Below are 17,387 nucleotides of genomic sequence, written 5' to 3'. Positions count from 1 at the left end.
CATACTTCTCTTTTTTAAGGTGTAAGACTACCAGGGTTTTGAATTTTTATTGTGTACTTATCACAGAGGAATGTGTGTGTTAGAAAGTTTATTGACTTTGTGTTGATTTACGGAAAGCATATGATGAAATTGGTAATGCTTGAATTATGGAGCTCTAGATTAGTTAATGAATGTGGTAAGAATGGTTTAAGATAAAAATAATGCGTGCCTGTGGTAAAAGGAATGCTTAGCAAATGAACACCGAGCAGGGAGTAAGCTGAGGATGACTGTTTAATATATTTATGGAGAACTATAAAAGGAATGCCTGCGGGTTATCTTAGAAGTTAGTTGTTTCGGGATCTGAATATATATATTTAAATTTTATATGCAGAATATTTTGGGCTTCTAGTGGAGAATCTGAATGAATTTTAAACAGACTGTATCATGCACAAGGAATGTGACACACACACAATGTGTGCAAAAAAAGATAATTTGCAAAGATAGAAAAGTGTAGAGATATAAAGTAAGAGTATTGGTAAAAACTAGATTTATTTACTACTTTTTTCTTATCCAATGCCTTCAATTTAATTGGTGTTTCTCTGCCCTGCTTCCCTAAAATACAACCTGATGAATATATTTATTCAAGTATGAATATTTTTATCTTCTACTAAGGAAATGCAAAAACACGATTTAAAGCTACAATTCCGTTCCTTTTTGTGTAAACAAAGCTATCTTATCAAACATTAGTTAGATTACCCGTCATATAATCCAGGTGAGTGTATAGCAGTATTTATCACTGCTATTAATACAACAGAAGTGTTGAAAATATCAAAGATAGTGTTGTGACTCAGCAGAAGTTTGCTGTGAGTTGAGTCGGGATGCAGGAATAACAATGCAGCTGGGGCTCGTTAGTGTGGTCTTCAGGAGATAAAAGGACTGATGGTGCCACGCCCTGGTTGCAGAAGTCAACGTTCGTCGTTTGTTCATGGTTCATCGGTCGTGGTTTGTTTGTGAGAGGCACTTGGATAAGTGATTTGCTTTCTGTAACCCTGATTCAAGGAGACACTTGGAGAAGTGATCTGCTTTCTTTCTGTACACCTGGTTTGGTCGTAAGAGATCTTTGTTTTTGCATTCTGTTATCTTCTTGCCAGAGACTTTATTTATGTTTATTTTGGGCTCACAGCCAGTCTGAGCCGAGGACTGATAAAGTTATTTCCTTTTAAGTCTGTCTGCCTGTCGTCTTTGAACGAGCAAAGAAGGGGGGCCAGAACAGATGTATACTTCCAATGATTGCAGAAATAATCCAATATTAAATAGTAAAGAAGGTATTTTTAATTTTAGATATTTTAATTTTAATTTTAGATATTACTGCAAATTACATGATTCCAATCATAGAGTTTTCAAATGTATTACAGCTACAGACATTTTCTAAGTTCAGCAGCAAGATCCTGTGGCGTAGGACGACTGGCTGTACAGCTTACTAAGATTCCTTCACTTACAAGAGCTTCAGCTGTTGTTGGACCTATAGCAGCAAACTGAAAAGAGAGCCATGTTATAGGATTTATTTATGCATTTATGGATATACAGTGGGGCAAAAGAGTATTTAGTCAGCCACCAATTGTGCAAGTTCTCCCACTTAAAAAGATGAGAGAGGCCTGTAATTGTCAACATAGATAGACCTCAACCAAGAGAGACCAAATGAGAAAACAAATCCAGACAATCACATTGTCTGATTTGGAAAGAATTTTTTTGCAAATTATGGTGAGAAATAAGTATTTGGTCACCCACAAACAAGCAAGATTTCTGGCTCTCACAGACCTGTAACTTTTTCTTTAAGAGGCTCCTCTGTCCTCCACTCATTACCTGTATTAATGGCACCTGTTTGAACTTGTTAGCAGTATAAAAGACACCTGTCCACAACCTCAAACAGTCACACTCCAAACTCCACTATGGTGAAGACCAAAGAGCTTTCGAAGGACACCAGAAACAAAATTGTAGACCTGCACCAGGCTGGGAAGACTGAATCTGCAATAGGCAAGCAGCTTGGTGTGAAGAAATCAACTGTGGGAGCAATAATTAGAAAATGGAAGACATACAAGACCACTGATAATCTCCCTCGATCTGGGGCTCCATGCAAGATCTCACCCCGTGAGGTCAAAATGATCACAAGAACGGTGAGCAAAAATCCCAGAACCACACGGGGGGACCTAGTGAATGACCTGCAGAGAGCTGGGACCAACGTAACAAAGGCTACCATCAGTAACACACTACGCCGCCAGGGACTCAGATCCTGCAGTGCCAGACGTGTCCCGCTGCTTAAGCCAGTACATGTCCGGGCCCGTCTGAAGTTTGCTAGAAAGCATTTGGATGATCCAGAAGAAGATTGGGAGTATATCATATGGTCAGATGAAACCAAAATAGAACTGTTTGGTAGAAACACAACTCGTCGTGTTTGGAGGAAAGAGAATGTTGAGTTGCATCCAAAGAACACCATACCTACTGTGAAGCACGGGGGTGGCAACATCATGCTTTGGGGCTGTTTCTCTGCAAAGGGACCAGGACGACTGATCCATGTACAGGAAAGAATGAATGGAGCTATATATCGTGAGATTTGGAGTGCAAACTTCCTTCCATCAGCAAGTGCATTGAAGATGAAACGTGGCTGGGTCTTTCAGCAGGACAATGATCCCAAACATACCACCCGGGCAACGAAGGAGTGGCTTCGTAAGAAGCATTTCAAGGTCCTGGAGTGGCCTAGCCAGTCTCCAGATCTCAACCCCATAGAAAACCTTTGGAGGGAGTTGAAAGTCCGTGTTGCCCAGCGACAGCCCCAAAACATCACTGCTCTAGAGGAGATCTGCATGGAGGAATGGGCCAACATACCAGGAACAGTGTGTGCCAACCTTGTGAAGACTTACAGAAAACGTTTGACCTCTGTCATTGCCAACAAAGGATATATAACAAAGTATTGAGATGAACTTCTGATATTGACCAAATACTTATTTTCCACCATAATTTGCAAACAAATTCTTTCCAAGTCAGACAATGTGATTGTCTGGATTTGTTTTCTCAGTTTGTCTCTCATAGTTGAGGTCTACTTATGATGTCAATTATAGGCCTCTCTCATCTTTTTAAGTGGGAGAACTTGCACAATTGGTGGCTGACTAAATACTTTTTTGCCCCACTGTATAATAATAATTAAACTTAAACTAAAACAGAAGTGATGGAAAAAAAGCAAGATGAAATGTAGTAGAGATATGCTTGCTGTGTTGATCATCAAGCCCGATTAAAAAAAAAATAGGTTCAATGAATTTATGGCCTTCAGATCAATTCTGTAGCAGTTATAAAATGCTATGTGTCAAAATTCTGGTGTAAAACATACCTTAATTTGGGAAACGGAATCCCCTGACAACTTCAAAATTTGCTTCAGACAATATTTGACACCAGAAGGGCTGAAGAAAATAACACTAGCCGGAACACCCTGTTCAAATGAAAATATTGAGAGGGGGAACAGATATTCCTTTATGTGTTCAGTTTTCCAATACTCATAGACGCTTTAAAAAGATAAGTTGCTTCAGAAGTTAAAAGTCACCTTCCTTCCTAATTTAGGCACATGACTGCCATGGAAATGGCACTGCATTATGTTCAGCAAAACCACTCTACTACCAGATCAAAGAATGGCCACTTGGAAGCTGGGAAGCCCATTTGGCAAAAGCCCTACATGGCCTAGGCCAGTGTTTCTCAACCTTGGCAACTTGAAGATGTCTGGACTTCAACTCCCAGAATTCCCCAGCCAGCATCCGCTGGCTGGGGAATTCTGGGAGTTGAAGTCCGGACATCTTCAAGTTGCCAAGGTTGAGAAACACTGGCCTAGGACCTGGCTATCTGCGAGACCGCCTCCTGCCACGTACCTCCCAACGGCCGATAAGATCTTATAGGCTGGGCCTCCTCCAGGTACCATCGACCGGGCAATGCCGGCTGACGACCACTCGGGGGAGGGCCTTCTCTGTAGCTGCTCCGGCCCTGTGGAACGATCTCCCCGCAGAGATCCGGACCCTTCCCACTCTCTCGGCCTTCCGAAAAGCCACTAAAACCTGGCTGTTCTGGCAGGCCTGGGGCTGTTGACCCCATAAATGAGGTCCAGCCCCATCTAGGTTTGAGTGCATGGTGTGCTGTTTTTAAATCTGTTTTTCTCTTTTCTCTATATTTTATTTTTTTTATTTTATTCTTGTATTTGTAAGCCGCCTGGAGTCCTACGGGATTGGGCGGCATATAAATTTATTAAATTACAATTAAATTACAATTGTGAATGCTGTCATATAATGGTTACCAGAATGCCTGTCAGTTCACAAAGCCATAGAAATTCTCCCTCAGTAGCAGGGCAAAATATCTCCAAGGCATTTGCTTAGTCTAACCCGGTGATGGTGAACACATTGAGCCATATCTGCTGGCACGCCAGCCGTTATCTCCGGCATGCATGCGCGTGCCGGCTAGCTGATTTTCAGCCTTCCAGAGGGCCTGAGGAGGCCGTTTTTGCCCTCCCCAGGCCTTAGGAAAGCCTCTGGAGGCTGGAGAGGGCAAAAAACAAGGCCCAATGGGCTAACCGGAAGTTTGGGAACAAACTTCCGGTTGACCCGTTGGGGCCGTTTTCGCCCTCCCCAGGCTTCAGGAAAGCCTCCGGAGCATAGGAAGAAATTGTGCGTGCATGTGCAGGGGGATCATGCGTGTATGCGCAGGTGGGTGGAGAGGATTGAATTGGTGTGGGCATACCTGCGTGCATGATAGCACACATGGACAATTTTGGTACGCCATACGAAAATGGTTTGCCATCACTGTTCTAACCTCTGTTCAGTGGTAACTGTACCAGATAAATAAGTGGAAGGCAGTGTCTTGAACTCAAGATGACTCAGAAAACAAAATACCTCTTGTGAGAAATAATTCGTCAAGGATTCCTGGAGGTCAGGATGTTGACTGGTTTGATAAACAGTAACAGATTCCAACATAATATCTGCAATGTAAACAGTGAAACTTAGTTGTGATTTAAGTCTTCATTAAATTGTTCAATTCAAACATGGATGGAAATATATTTAAACCAAAATTCATTCTTTTAGTCTACCTAAAATGCAAACAAAGCCAGCCGATCATGAAACCAAACTTCTTATCAATACTTTAGAGGTATATTGTCAGGATACAAATTCTGAATAATTTAAGACACTATGTGGCCATTTAATCTTTATGAAAAGATGTTACCAGAACACTATCAAGGAATATGATCAAAACAGAGTAAAAATCCTATGACATACTTTAATACTAATGTGAAGATGTGGGTTCACTGACAAATGCACGCAGACAAATGCAAGATTTGAAAAGAATAGAATTATTGAAACAAAGGAATAATTTTGTAGTTAAACCATGTGGGAAAGTAAATTGCATACTGTATATCCTGAGGTATAAAGCATATACAGTGTACAGCAGTGGTTCTCAACCTGTGGGTCAGGACCCCTTGGGGAGGGTTGAACGACCCTTTCACAGGGGTCGCCTAAAACCATCGGAAAACACATATTTTCGATGGTCTTAGGAACTGAGACACCAATTTTATGGTTGGGGGTCACCACAACATGAGGAACTGTATTAAATGGTCGCGGCTTTGGGAAGATTGAGAACCACTGGTCTACAGGAACGTTCTCTGTACTCCATGCTCTACACCTCAAGCAACTGATTGTGTATGTGGAAGAATCCTAACTATACAGCGGAGGAATATTTTCTAATGTAAAATTTTGTGAGGATATATCACAGATTTTTCACTGACTGGGTGTTTCCAAGATAGGAAGAAATGTGACACAGTTTGATGAATCTTGAGAATTTATTTTTGTTTTAGAACAACGAGATTTAGAACAACAACCATAATTAGTTTACTGTCAGCAGATGGTAGTCATAAAGCCTATTTAGGATTTCCTCTGCTATTTAAAAAAGGATAAAACCAATTAACTGAGCATTATAGGAGTGAGATGACAGACTAATACTCCTTTCCGGTGTCACACGTATTGATATAAATGGCACACTATTAACTTTCTTCCATTTTTGTGCTGTCCTTAAAAGAATTAATAAGCTGGCCATAATTCAATGTTTTACTTGTCAATGCTGTGAAAACAGGCATCTGTGCAAGATTAATTATGTGTAGGGGTGACAGAGAAAACACAAATGAATGTCATCTCAAATATGACCATAAAAACTTGTTTTCAAGATCACTGCCATCATTTTAAAAATAATGAACCAATCGGCGTATTCCTTATGCCAAAGGAACTTGGTTAGCAAACATAAAAAGTGGTTCATCTTTGACAGCTAAAAATCCTCTCAAGTGTTTGAGTGACAAGTACACTTCAAAAATAATATAAGCGCTGTCAGGGCTATTACTAAGGGTTGTTTATTTATTGGATTTATTCCCATCTCAATCTACAAACTCTAAGCACTTACAGTAAATTTTATTTATGCCTAGAAGACATGTCAGTCTTCGTACGATCTTCTGAGTCAAGATGTTATTCCGTATGTCTTAAACAATTGGGGCTTAGTTTCTTTAGTTTTTTTTTTTTTTCATTGCACTTTCGTTGGAGTGAGTTGACATTACAGAGATTAGGTTGCACAGTAATATACCAACCACGGCGATGTCTTGTCTGTTCATTACATAGAACTAGAAATGGAAAACAACAGTTACTCATCTGTAACTGTTGTTCTGTGGCATCTATGAATCACGCATATCGTTATTCCAGACTGTGCTGACATTGTTAGAACATTCTAGAGCTCAGCTGGATTTTGGCAGGACCACAAGAGTCCCATCCACTGCACACACTTGGATTCATAGCTGTTCTGACCCCCCCTTCTCCGTTCAGGAACGAAAGCCAAACAGACGTACAAAAGAATGTTTTAATCAGTCCCGGCTCTTGCTGGCTGCGAGCCCAAAAGAAATAAAGATAATTGCTCTGGCAAAAGTCCTATAACTCACACAGCACTGCCAAACAGACTTCTCTTATCAAGCCACTTATCCAAGTTGGCTTCTCTCTATTTGTGAACGTGAACGAGAACGTTGACTTCTGCAAACAGGGCGTGGCATCAGCAGTCTCTTTTATCAGCAGGAGGGGATCTTGATCAGCATCAGCTGTTCGCAATCACCTCCCGTTGTTCTTTACGCCGAGTAGCCCTGCGCCTGCATGCATCCTGATACAACTCCCAAATGTTTTCCTGAACATTCCCTCTGATCCAATGCTCTGCCGCCACCTGGTGGCCAATCAGTCTCTCCTCGCCCTCTTTGGAGTCGACACCCTGTCCAGGGTCCTCCACCTCCTCCAAGGCCGACTCATAAGCCCCCTCGCTGTCGGAGTCTGGCGGCAGCTCCAACAGTTCCTGCTGGGCCACAACACTTAGCTTAGTTTCTTAAGATCCGTCCAGAACAAACATGGTGATTACACTATGTTGTCTTTTTTTAAAAAATGGAGTTGAAATAAAGTATATGAAAGTCAAGGTAATTAGGCAATTTCCAAGTTTTAGATAAACATGTTAACGGCAGCAGTGTAGAAGATCATTCTGACAAGAGAAATATCATGTCAATGACCAAAGGATTATTATAAAGAAGAAACGGGATAATGGATATCTCACTCTTGAAAAAGAAGACAGAGGAGAATATGACAGTACTTCCAAATACCTACAGCGACCGTCGTACAGAAAGATATAGCAATAGCAATAGCAGTTAGACTTATATACCGCTTCATAGGGCTTTCAGCCCTCTCTAAGCGGTTTACAGAGTCAGCATATCGCCCCCACAGTCTGGGTCCTCATTTCACCCACCTCGGAAGGATGGAAGGCTGAATCAACCTTGAGCCGGTGAGATTAGAACCGCTGAACTGCAGATAACAGTCAGCTGAAGTGGCCTGCAGTACTGCACCCTAACCACTGCGCCACTTCGGATTTGTTATCTAGCAGCCCAGAAACTAAAACACAGGTGTCAAACTCATGATGTCATGTTGTCGTCACATGATGTATCACAACTATTTTCTCGTTCGCTAAACCGGGGATGGGCATGGTCAGCATGTGACGCATCTGGGCCACGGGCCACGAGTTTGACACCCCTGATCTAGAATATCAGATAATAATCGTGTTACAGAAAGGAAGATTCTGGAAAAAACGTTAAGCCTGTGAGTAAAAAATAAGGTAGAACTAATCCCTGAGAGAAAAAGTGAATTCCCTTAACTAGATCTGTGCAAGCAGAGTTTGCAGAGCCATCTGGCGGGGGGGGGGAGTTTCAGTTTTAATTCCTGCACTATGGAGAATTGCATATTTTGAGGCTTTTTCCAACTCTTTGAGGTCTATAATTTATTAATTTTTTTATCCCACCTTCATTATTTTTTATAAATAACTCAAGGTGGCAGAAATACCTAATGCTATGTTCCCCACAACAACAACACTGTGTGGCGAGTTGGGTTAGCTTTTTTTTTCCCCTTGTGTAAATGTGTTTTATTTTCCATTTTCATTTTCGTACAGTCACACATATACTGTACAGAACCGGGGCCATATAACATTAAACAATAAACACAGCCATTCCTCTTGTCAATAATACCCCCCCAAAATAGAAACCCAATGTACCTCTTCGACCCTCCATACACCCTTTCTTTCGCCCCCCTCCAACTTTCCGTCTTCCCACCATCATTCCCCTCTACCCTACTTTCCCTCCCCTCTACCACACCTCTCTCCCAATACACTCCCTCCCTTCCTTCTCACCCTCCCTCCAATCCTCTCTCCCACGCTCTCTACCCCGCGAGTTGGGTTAGCTTAACAGACATTATCTTATTCCCTCTGAGTTTCTTGGAGTAGAAAACTACTGCTCAAAAATACGTTTTATATCAAACCTTTGTCCTTGAGCATTGTTGGAAGCGTTTCCCTTTTCAGAGCACCACATGGAAAAAGAAGAGGCAATGAATTGGATGGCTCCCCTGTTTAAGAAATAAAAAGGGATTTAATTCAGGGTGGCATTTTAAGCACGAGGAGCACAACGCAATGCTTTAAAGTGGCCACATGCTAAAACAACGTAAGAAGTGCAATGTATTTGACTTGTATACCTACAATTGCTGAAAACATTTAATGCTTAAAACTAAACACACATCCCATAGAGTAGAAGCTACTTAGCATGTAAATTAAAAAGGAATCCATTGCCAAGTTACAGATGTTTGCCTAAAAAGATGTGGCAAAAAGATTAATCGCCTTGCTATTCTTGTGCTATTCAACAGAGAGCTCGGAGCACAATGCTTCCAAAACATTTTAATACATTTTCTCCTCCCATTCTGCCATTTGGCATTCTTCAGACTTCACATACAGGCACACGTGTAGAAAGTTAAAGACTCAATTTAGCAGGATAAATTCATCTTCTACACAAAAGGAAAAGGTCAAGATAGTCACGGGAAGGAGCAGCTTGCTTTGAAAAAAGCTCCCAGTTCTAATTGGTGTTTCTGTTGTTATTGACGGCGGCCAACATCCTTTTTAACCTTAGGACAGATTGTTAATTGGAATTATATCTATCACTTTCTCATCTTTCAAGATGATATTCCCGTAATCACTAGTTCTGCTGGAACAAATACTGGGATTTAAAGAAAAAAAAAATAAGTTCTTTGCTTATTCACTTCCATGAGAGTTTTTCCTAATATTTTCGGTTCCACCACAAAACCGTGTTCGACTAAAGGGCGCTCGACGAAACCGCGTAGCTGATGTCATCACAGCGTGACAACAGCATGGAGAAAAAAGTACGCTGTAAACGCTAAACCTAAAATTAACCCCTAAACCTAAACCTAACCCCCCTAAACCTAATCCTAAACCTAACCCTAACCCTAAACCTAACCCTAAACGCAACCCTTAACCTAACGCTAAACCTAATCCTAACCCTTAACCTAACCCTAAACCTAACCCTAACCCTAAACCTAACCCTAAACCTAACCCTAAACCTAACCCTAAACCTAACCCTTACCTTAACTTGAATCGGCTTGCTTTCAAAGCGCTATTTAAAGCGCCCTTCTTTCTCCACACTCGCTGTTGTCGCCCTGTTGATGACGTCAGCGACGCAGTTTAATCGGGCGCGCTTTAGTCGAGCGCGGTTTTGTCGTGCCATGATATTTTCTCATTAATTTTAATATTGAGACAAACCATACCTACTTAGGAACATTACAAATGGCAAGGTTGCAGGTAGCACCATTAGTTCTTGTGTTTTGAACGTTCAGATATACATGCCAACACTTTGCAACCAGAATGGTACCACTTATGTAAAGACAGCAGAGAGCAGTGAGGGGTTTTTATTAATATTATTATTATTCAATGGATTTATAGGCCGCCCAAACCCGGAGGACTCCGAGCGGCTTACAAACAAAAGAAAGTAATTAGTAAAATATAAAAGAAAACAATTTAAAACATCATCATGCACCCAATCTAGTCGGGGGAGGACCTCAGTAATGAGGTCAACAGCCCCAAGCCTGCCGGAATAGCCAGGTTTTAACGGCTTTTCGGAAGGCCATGAGAGTGGGTAAGGCCTGGATCTCTGGGGGTAGTTCATTCCAAAGGGTCTGAGCGGCCACAGAGAAGGCCCTCCTCCGGGGAGCCGCCAACCGACACTGCCTGGCTGACGGCACCCGAAGGAGGCCCATCCTGTACGATCTCACAGGCCTTAGGGAGGTATGCGGCAGTAGGCGGTCTCGCAGGTATCCTGGTCCTAAGCCATGTAGGGCTTTAAAGGTAATGACCAGCACCTTGAATTGCGATCAGAGACCAATAGGAAGCCAGTGCAGCTCGCGGAGGATAGGTGTAACGTGGGTGTATCTTGGTACACCCAATATCGCTCGCGCTGCTGCGTTCTGGACTAATTGTAGTCTCCGAATGCTTTTCACGGGCAGCCCCATGTAGACAAAGTGCAAACTTAGTTCCAGTACAAATAAACATTTAGGAGAGAAAATGAAAGGGAACGATAACATTAGGTTCATGGCTTATTTTATGGTAATAGTTGGAACATAAAATTGGGAAGGAAGGATGAAATGTAAGAGGAAGGATGGCCTGAAAAGAATCATTTGATTGAGTTGAGCAGCTATAGAAATGGAAGGAAGGAAGGAAGGAAGGAAGGAAGGAATACATACATACATACATACATACATACATACATAAGGCAGATAGGGGCAAAGGATTGGTAACCTTTGGTGCAGTTTACCTGCTATATAAAAAGGAAAATCTTTTTTTTTTCATTTTTCTTGGTCCTCACTATTGACAAAAATGGCATCAACTAGACAAAAATGAGATATGTCAGCGCACATCTTTATGAGGAAAAACTTTGGGGGTCAATCCATGAACATTGTAAAGAGAGCAAATAGAATAATTTGATTTTATTAGGTTCTGTTTATAGATAGTCCTCATTGTATAACTGTAATGGTAATGTAGCCTGCCCATTATGGTCAAATGTCATGACCATTGTAAATTGGGTCAGTCATGTGACCGATCCAATCGATCCACCTTTTTTTAATGGTGAACCCTGTGGTGAAAAAATGAATGCTGTCGTCATTAAACTAAGGTGACCAGATTTTAACATTAGTAAAGAGGGACACCATTGACGGGGGGGCGGGGGTGTGTGTCTTGATTAAAAAATTTTAAAAAATCGGGACTTTTAAAAATGCCGCGGGACGCGGGACAAATTGTGAAATATCGTGACTGTCCCGCCAAAAGCGGGACGTCTGGTCACCTTACATTAAGCAAACTCATTGCAGTTCCCAAATGCAGTTTGTTGCAGTTTTGCTGAATATTGGAAGTAACTGATTTTTCAAGAAAACTGTTACAAAGCATAGTCACATGACCACAGGACCCTGAAAATGGCCATAAATTTGGCTGTGTTGCCAAGCACCTGAAATGCGGTCAGCTGACCTTACAGACTGATATAAACAAGGCTTGGATGTGAACCAGGGGTGGGTTTCAACCGGTTTGCGGCGGTCCCCACGAACCGGTTGGTCAGCGAACCCAGAAGTAAGTAACTTCCGGGAACGGCGAAGGGCCCACCCGCCCGCCCGCGTTGCTTACCCGGTTTTGATGAGTTCTGCGCTTCCACGCATGCGCAGGACGCATACAGCGCCTGCGCGATCCTCCAGGAGCAGCTGGAGCATCGCACAGACGCTAGTACGCATGGGTGCACTGCGCGCGTGCACGAGGACGCCGCCGGCCCCATTCCAACCGAACCGGTTGGAACGGGGCGAGAAACCCACCCCTGATGTGAACATCAACTGGTAATTTCCAATATGGGTTTGTCCCATTCCGATGGTGTTCTGCATCTCCAGCAAGAGTGCAGTTATCATGTCTCCTTTGCTTGTGGTGCCCTTATAATTGTAAGGGATTTAAAGATAAGTGAAGACCTTTTGATTTTATTAGCATCCCAAAAGCAGCACTTGCTTCCTAAGAGCAAACAGTGCCTATTTTTTTAAAAATGGCTGAGATACTTATTTTAAATATTCTAAAGTATTTTTGCCTTTGAAGATTCATAATTGAACAAAATCTAATAATCAATGGATGGGCTTTATTAAGATCTAATCATTTTCACCAGAATAACCTTATGTTTTAACAGGCACCACAGAGATGTCAGTAACACGAAGCAAAAATAAAATTGAGGCAAAATGCAGAGATAAAAGGAAAATACATTAACTTCGTTGCTTCCGAAGGTTTAAGCCAATGGGATTCCCGAGAAGAAAAGCTAATCCTTTTAAATTGGTGTAGAACAAAATAATAACATTTTGTTAGCAGTAGACAATTTAACAAGGACAGATCGTAAAATGTTTTCTTTCTATGTAACCACCTACATGTGGCATTACATTGTGCAAAACCTGGAAGATTTATCTTGGGAAAAAGACAAATATTGATGTTCCCTATTTAATTAAGGGAGCAACTAACCTTTTTAGCACAATAGATCAGCCAAAGCCTTACCAAAGATAAAGCTACTTGAATAACAGCAACTACCCTGGATCCAAACTAACATAGTTGTATTTTGTCCCAATGCAACTCAGTAAGGTAATTTTAACTGTCTTTGGTTTATATGTCCAAACAATTGTAGAACTAAAGTGCTGTATGAATGATGTATTTTAAATTTTCTACTATCAATTACCTTTGTTTTAACTAAGATGCAGTTCTTGTGTTTTCATAAAAAATTTCAGGAGAAATTGAAATCAAAATTAAATAGGGAATTGGCATGCTGTAAAATAAGGCACCCGTCTTTAGCCTTAACTTACACAATGTCTCCACATCTTAGTACAGCTGTAGATCAGAGGTGGGTTCCTACCACTTCGCACCTATTCGGTAGAACCGGTTCATCAAATCTACCGAACCGGTTAGAAAAGATTCCACCAGTGGACCTGGAAAGCAGGCCACACCTACAGAAGAGGTTCCAAATTTTTTTGAAACCCACCACTGGTCCTTGGATAGGATTAATCTACACTATCATGCTCCTATTTATAAAACTCAGTGCCTCTGTGAAAGGTAAGGATGACTACTGCGTTTGTGGTGCAATCAGAACATTGCGTGTGTTGAAGTTGTTTTAACGCAAACCAAAGATGCCTTTTAAAAAACAAGTTTGGATCATATTCTTATGCATGCCAGTGCTGTGTAATTTAAGGTGGTTCTGACAAGTGTGGTCGGCATCTTCAAACCTGCTTTCCGGGTCCACTGGTGGAACCCCTTCTAACTGGTTCGGTAGATTTGACGAACCGGTTCTACCGAATAGGTGCGAACTGGTAGGAACCCACCTCTGCTTCTGGACCTCCAGACCTAACCCACAATCAGGATGCTGTGGTTTATTAAGCCGGATTCTCGGCACACAGTGAGTTCCGAAAACTAAGGACTAAAAATTAGGACTAAGCGCCTTTTGAAGGCGGATGCTGTGCCCTTCCGCTTCTGGAATAGCCAACCACCTAGCAGGCCCAATCAGCTGATCATTGGGCTGCCGGCACAGTCGATCAACAGCCTGTTTGCCGGCTTGCAGGCAATCACAATCAGCTGATCGTTGGCAGGCTTGCATTGGCCTGGATCAGTTGTTCATTAGCTTTGCGTTGCTCGCCGCTTCGCTGCTTGCAGCTTCAGGGTTTGACAGACAGTCTTCCCTCCCCACACCCCGGTATGGCGAACCCCGGGCTGGGGTTTGACATTTTAATTCTGTGAAGAACCAGGTTTCCCCCTCCAAACTAACACTACATTTTAGTGTTTATATTTCTGTTGTGGAATGCCACAGGATGCTATTTTTTGCTCTTGCTGTTGATACATATTTCAAGTATAATGAGAAGTTTTTGGAACGGTTTTCATTGTTACCCAGCGGAGAAAACATTGTGTATTTTATGTAGACCATAAAATGAGATCATTGTAACATATACATACTGAAGATGATAAAGTCATACACTTGTCATTGAAACTTATGTTTCCACTTACGGGAGCAAATGAATCCCGCTAGTTTTTCAGCATTTCCACAATCTTCTCCTTGTGGTTTGAGGCCTATTTCAGTTACTGACAGGAAGAGGAGGAAGAAGAGGAGGAAATAAGATTGAAGGCTTATTTTATAGTCGTTTAAAAGTAGAATTCTGTTTTAAAATTATCATATGCAATCCAGAGACTTGATCGACTATGGAGGTACAAGAAAATTGTGTAGCAACATGGTTAAATCACGTTAGTTGTTCACCCTAATTTTGGTAACCAGATCACTGTAATTAGGCAAAATATTACTATTTTTACATGTAGTAAGAATAAAAATATGTTAGCATTATACTTTTCTGAAAAACATGGCTGCTGTCTCATCTATTTGGTTCCTAATGTTATTTTTGCAGTAACTTAGCCACTCTATAGTGGCAATCATTACAAAAACAACAGCAGGTTCACAGGAAGACAATGAAAATATGAGATTATATTGCTACAAAGAGAACATTTTCAGATGATACTTAAAGTAAGGTTGAGTTAAAATATTTCATGCACACAAATAGCTGTGGCTCCAGTGGAACTGAAGGGGGGGAATATTTGATGGCTTTTAAGGAGTGGATATATTCAATGTATTTTTAAAGCTCACATTTCAGACAGACAATAATTGTTTTACTTGCCTTGTCTTTAAAAACAGAAACTGCTTTGTCTTTTAGTATAATATGCCATAGCTGAAACTCAATACGTGGCAATTAGATTAAACTGCCTATTGTGAATTTTATTAACAATGTTTAGCAAGGACGAACAAACAAAAAAACACCACTCTTCTAAGCAACTTCCTTTATTGTTCCTCACCTATAGGTAACTATCTTGCCAAACTAAAGCAGACTACTTGCCCCATAAAAGCATATACTCTGCGAACTAGGGGGGAAGCTGTCTTAACTCTCTTTCTCCCACGCAAACTATCTAAACTGCACTGTCACTTGTCTTCTGGAGTGCACGCCCTCAATCCCAGGAATCTGACATCATCAGGTGAATAAATGCCGAAAAACCATTTTCTAATACTATAATAATGGTAACTTCTATATGTATAATACTGGGCACCAGTGGTGGGTTTCAAATTTTTTTTGAACCTACTCTGTGGGTGTGGCCTCCTTTGTGGGAGTGGCTTGCCGGCCATGTGACCTGGTGGGAGTGGCTTGCTGGCCATGTGTTTTCTCTTTCTCTCTCTCTCTCTCTCTTTCCTTCCTTTTGTCTCTCTGTCCCTTTTTCCTTTTTTTCCCCTCTCTCTCTCACTTTTTCTTTTTTCTTTTTTTCTTTTTTTCTTTCTTTCTTTCTTTCTTTCTTTCTTCCTTTCTCTCTCTCTCTCTCTCTCTCTCTCTCTCTCTCTGTCAATGGTGGGTTTCAAAAAATTTTGGAACCTCTTCTGTAGGTGTGGCCTGCTTTCTGGTGGAACCTCTTCTAACCAGTTTGGTAGATTTGACGAACCGGTTCTACCGAACTGGTGCGAACTGGTAGGAACGCACCTCTGCTGGGCACCATGCAACATACTTTATACATAACAATGTGTTTTATCCTCTAACACATCCTGACAAATAAGTAAGGCATCAAATGGTCAGCCTGCTCATACTTATATGAGCAGTGTGACCGCTTCGATACCTTACTTATTTATTAGCTGCAAATCCCACCTTTCTTTCAAGAGCTCAATGTGACTTCCATTTTATCCACACAAGGGCAGCCTTCTCAAGCATCCTAGATTAAGGGAGAGTGACTGGCCTTAAAATACTCGATATTGCATAACTAAGGGAGGACTTCCTTCTGGGAGACTCCAGCCCTGGATTGCTGCCCAAGAGTTTTAGATAAGCTGATTGAAGCCTTGATCTGCCATAGAGGATTAAGGAGCAAAGAGTAAGACAATACATTTGCTAATCTTGCTTTAACTTTTTTGTCCTGCAGCCAAAGTAAGTGTTTATCTGTTAAAAAGCATGATGTTCTTAAACGGTTTATATGAATGTAAAGAAGTGGCTTACCTAATCCAGCAGTAGCTTTCCCTACCACATAAACAGGTTTAGTATTCCATTTTTCTCTTAGATAATTGTTCCAAGCTAAAATGAAACAATGCAAATTTCACATGTCATGCTATGCTAAGCCGTATGCATTAGTGAACGAACCACAATAAATGGATCCAAACCATCTACTAAAGTAAAAACCAAGGAAACCACATTCTGCTCACCTTCTTTTTTACAACTATCCTCTAGGTATAATTTAACAGCTTCTACTGCTCTTGGGCTGGTAAAAATTAGTCCACGGTATTGATCAGGATGAAAAAGCTATTTGTTGAAGAGAGGGAAAAAAAATAAGTAAAACATTAACCGAATTTTCACCAAGAAATCTCAAAAAGCGAAGTGCTAGTTTCGGGTATTATTTTCATCACAATATCAATACATGTAAAAGCTCATATAAGTATGCGCAGGCTGACCATTTGATGTCTTACTTATTTGTCAGGATGTGTTAGAGGATAACTTGCCATTTTAAGAACTAAAGGGATGCTATTATACCAAATCTTTGAAAGTTTATTGTGTCACTCTGAGTGTCAACTCTGAAGCCAACCTGGCTGAAGCCGTCTTGGGCCGCCTCATAGTTGCCACGAAGCCAGAAAGGGGGACGGGAACGGGGAAGTAGATAGCCAGGCTCCGGTCAAAACAAAATGCTTTCTTGTGGGAACCAAGGTCATTGAAACAGGTGGCCATTGAAAGAGGAGAAGAACCTGCCTTCCACCTTCATTGGACAATGTGACCAGTGACACTTAGGAATGGGGGAGTTTGATTCTTTTAATTAGGTGAGCAGAGAAACTTAGGTAGACTTCTTCCCTCTGTGCTTTGTCTATGAGTTTTCATTCAGAATCTGCTTAAAAGTTGGTTGGCCTTAAAATCATTTAGAGTGCTTGTATTAGATTG

The 17,387-nt window shown here is 41.3% G+C and overlaps 1 protein-coding gene across 3 annotated transcripts in view; it reads right to left on the bottom strand.

The window, feature by feature from the left end:
• Positions 1 to 1,189: 1,189 nt before the first annotated feature.
• The window catches only part of UROS (uroporphyrinogen III synthase), a 26,290-nt gene continuing 10,092 nt past the window's right edge, over positions 1,190 to 17,387 (bottom strand). For 2 of the 3 annotated variants that reach the window (XM_032225625.1, XM_032225627.1), the window contains exons 4-10: positions 16,664 to 16,760; positions 16,461 to 16,535; positions 14,452 to 14,526; positions 8,877 to 8,960; positions 4,902 to 4,987; positions 3,362 to 3,460; positions 1,190 to 1,514 (exon numbers count right to left, since the gene is read on the bottom strand). In XM_032225625.1, coding sequence (XP_032081516.1) covers positions 1,395 to 1,514; positions 3,362 to 3,460; positions 4,902 to 4,987; positions 8,877 to 8,960; positions 14,452 to 14,526; positions 16,461 to 16,535; positions 16,664 to 16,760 — 636 coding nt within the window. In that variant the 3' untranslated portion in view covers positions 1,190 to 1,394. The remainder of the gene's footprint in view (positions 1,515 to 3,361; positions 3,461 to 4,901; positions 4,988 to 8,876; positions 8,961 to 14,451; positions 14,527 to 16,460; positions 16,536 to 16,663; positions 16,761 to 17,387) is intronic. The other variant, XM_032225626.1, reaches the window with a different exon arrangement.

Source organism: Thamnophis elegans, chromosome 10, assembly GCF_009769535.1.
Source record: "Thamnophis elegans isolate rThaEle1 chromosome 10, rThaEle1.pri, whole genome shotgun sequence".
In the NCBI taxonomy this organism is placed as follows: domain Eukaryota; kingdom Metazoa; phylum Chordata; class Lepidosauria; order Squamata; family Colubridae; genus Thamnophis; species Thamnophis elegans.
Note: the sequence above shows the minus strand (reverse complement) of the source record. Positions and strands in the feature narration are given on the sequence as shown.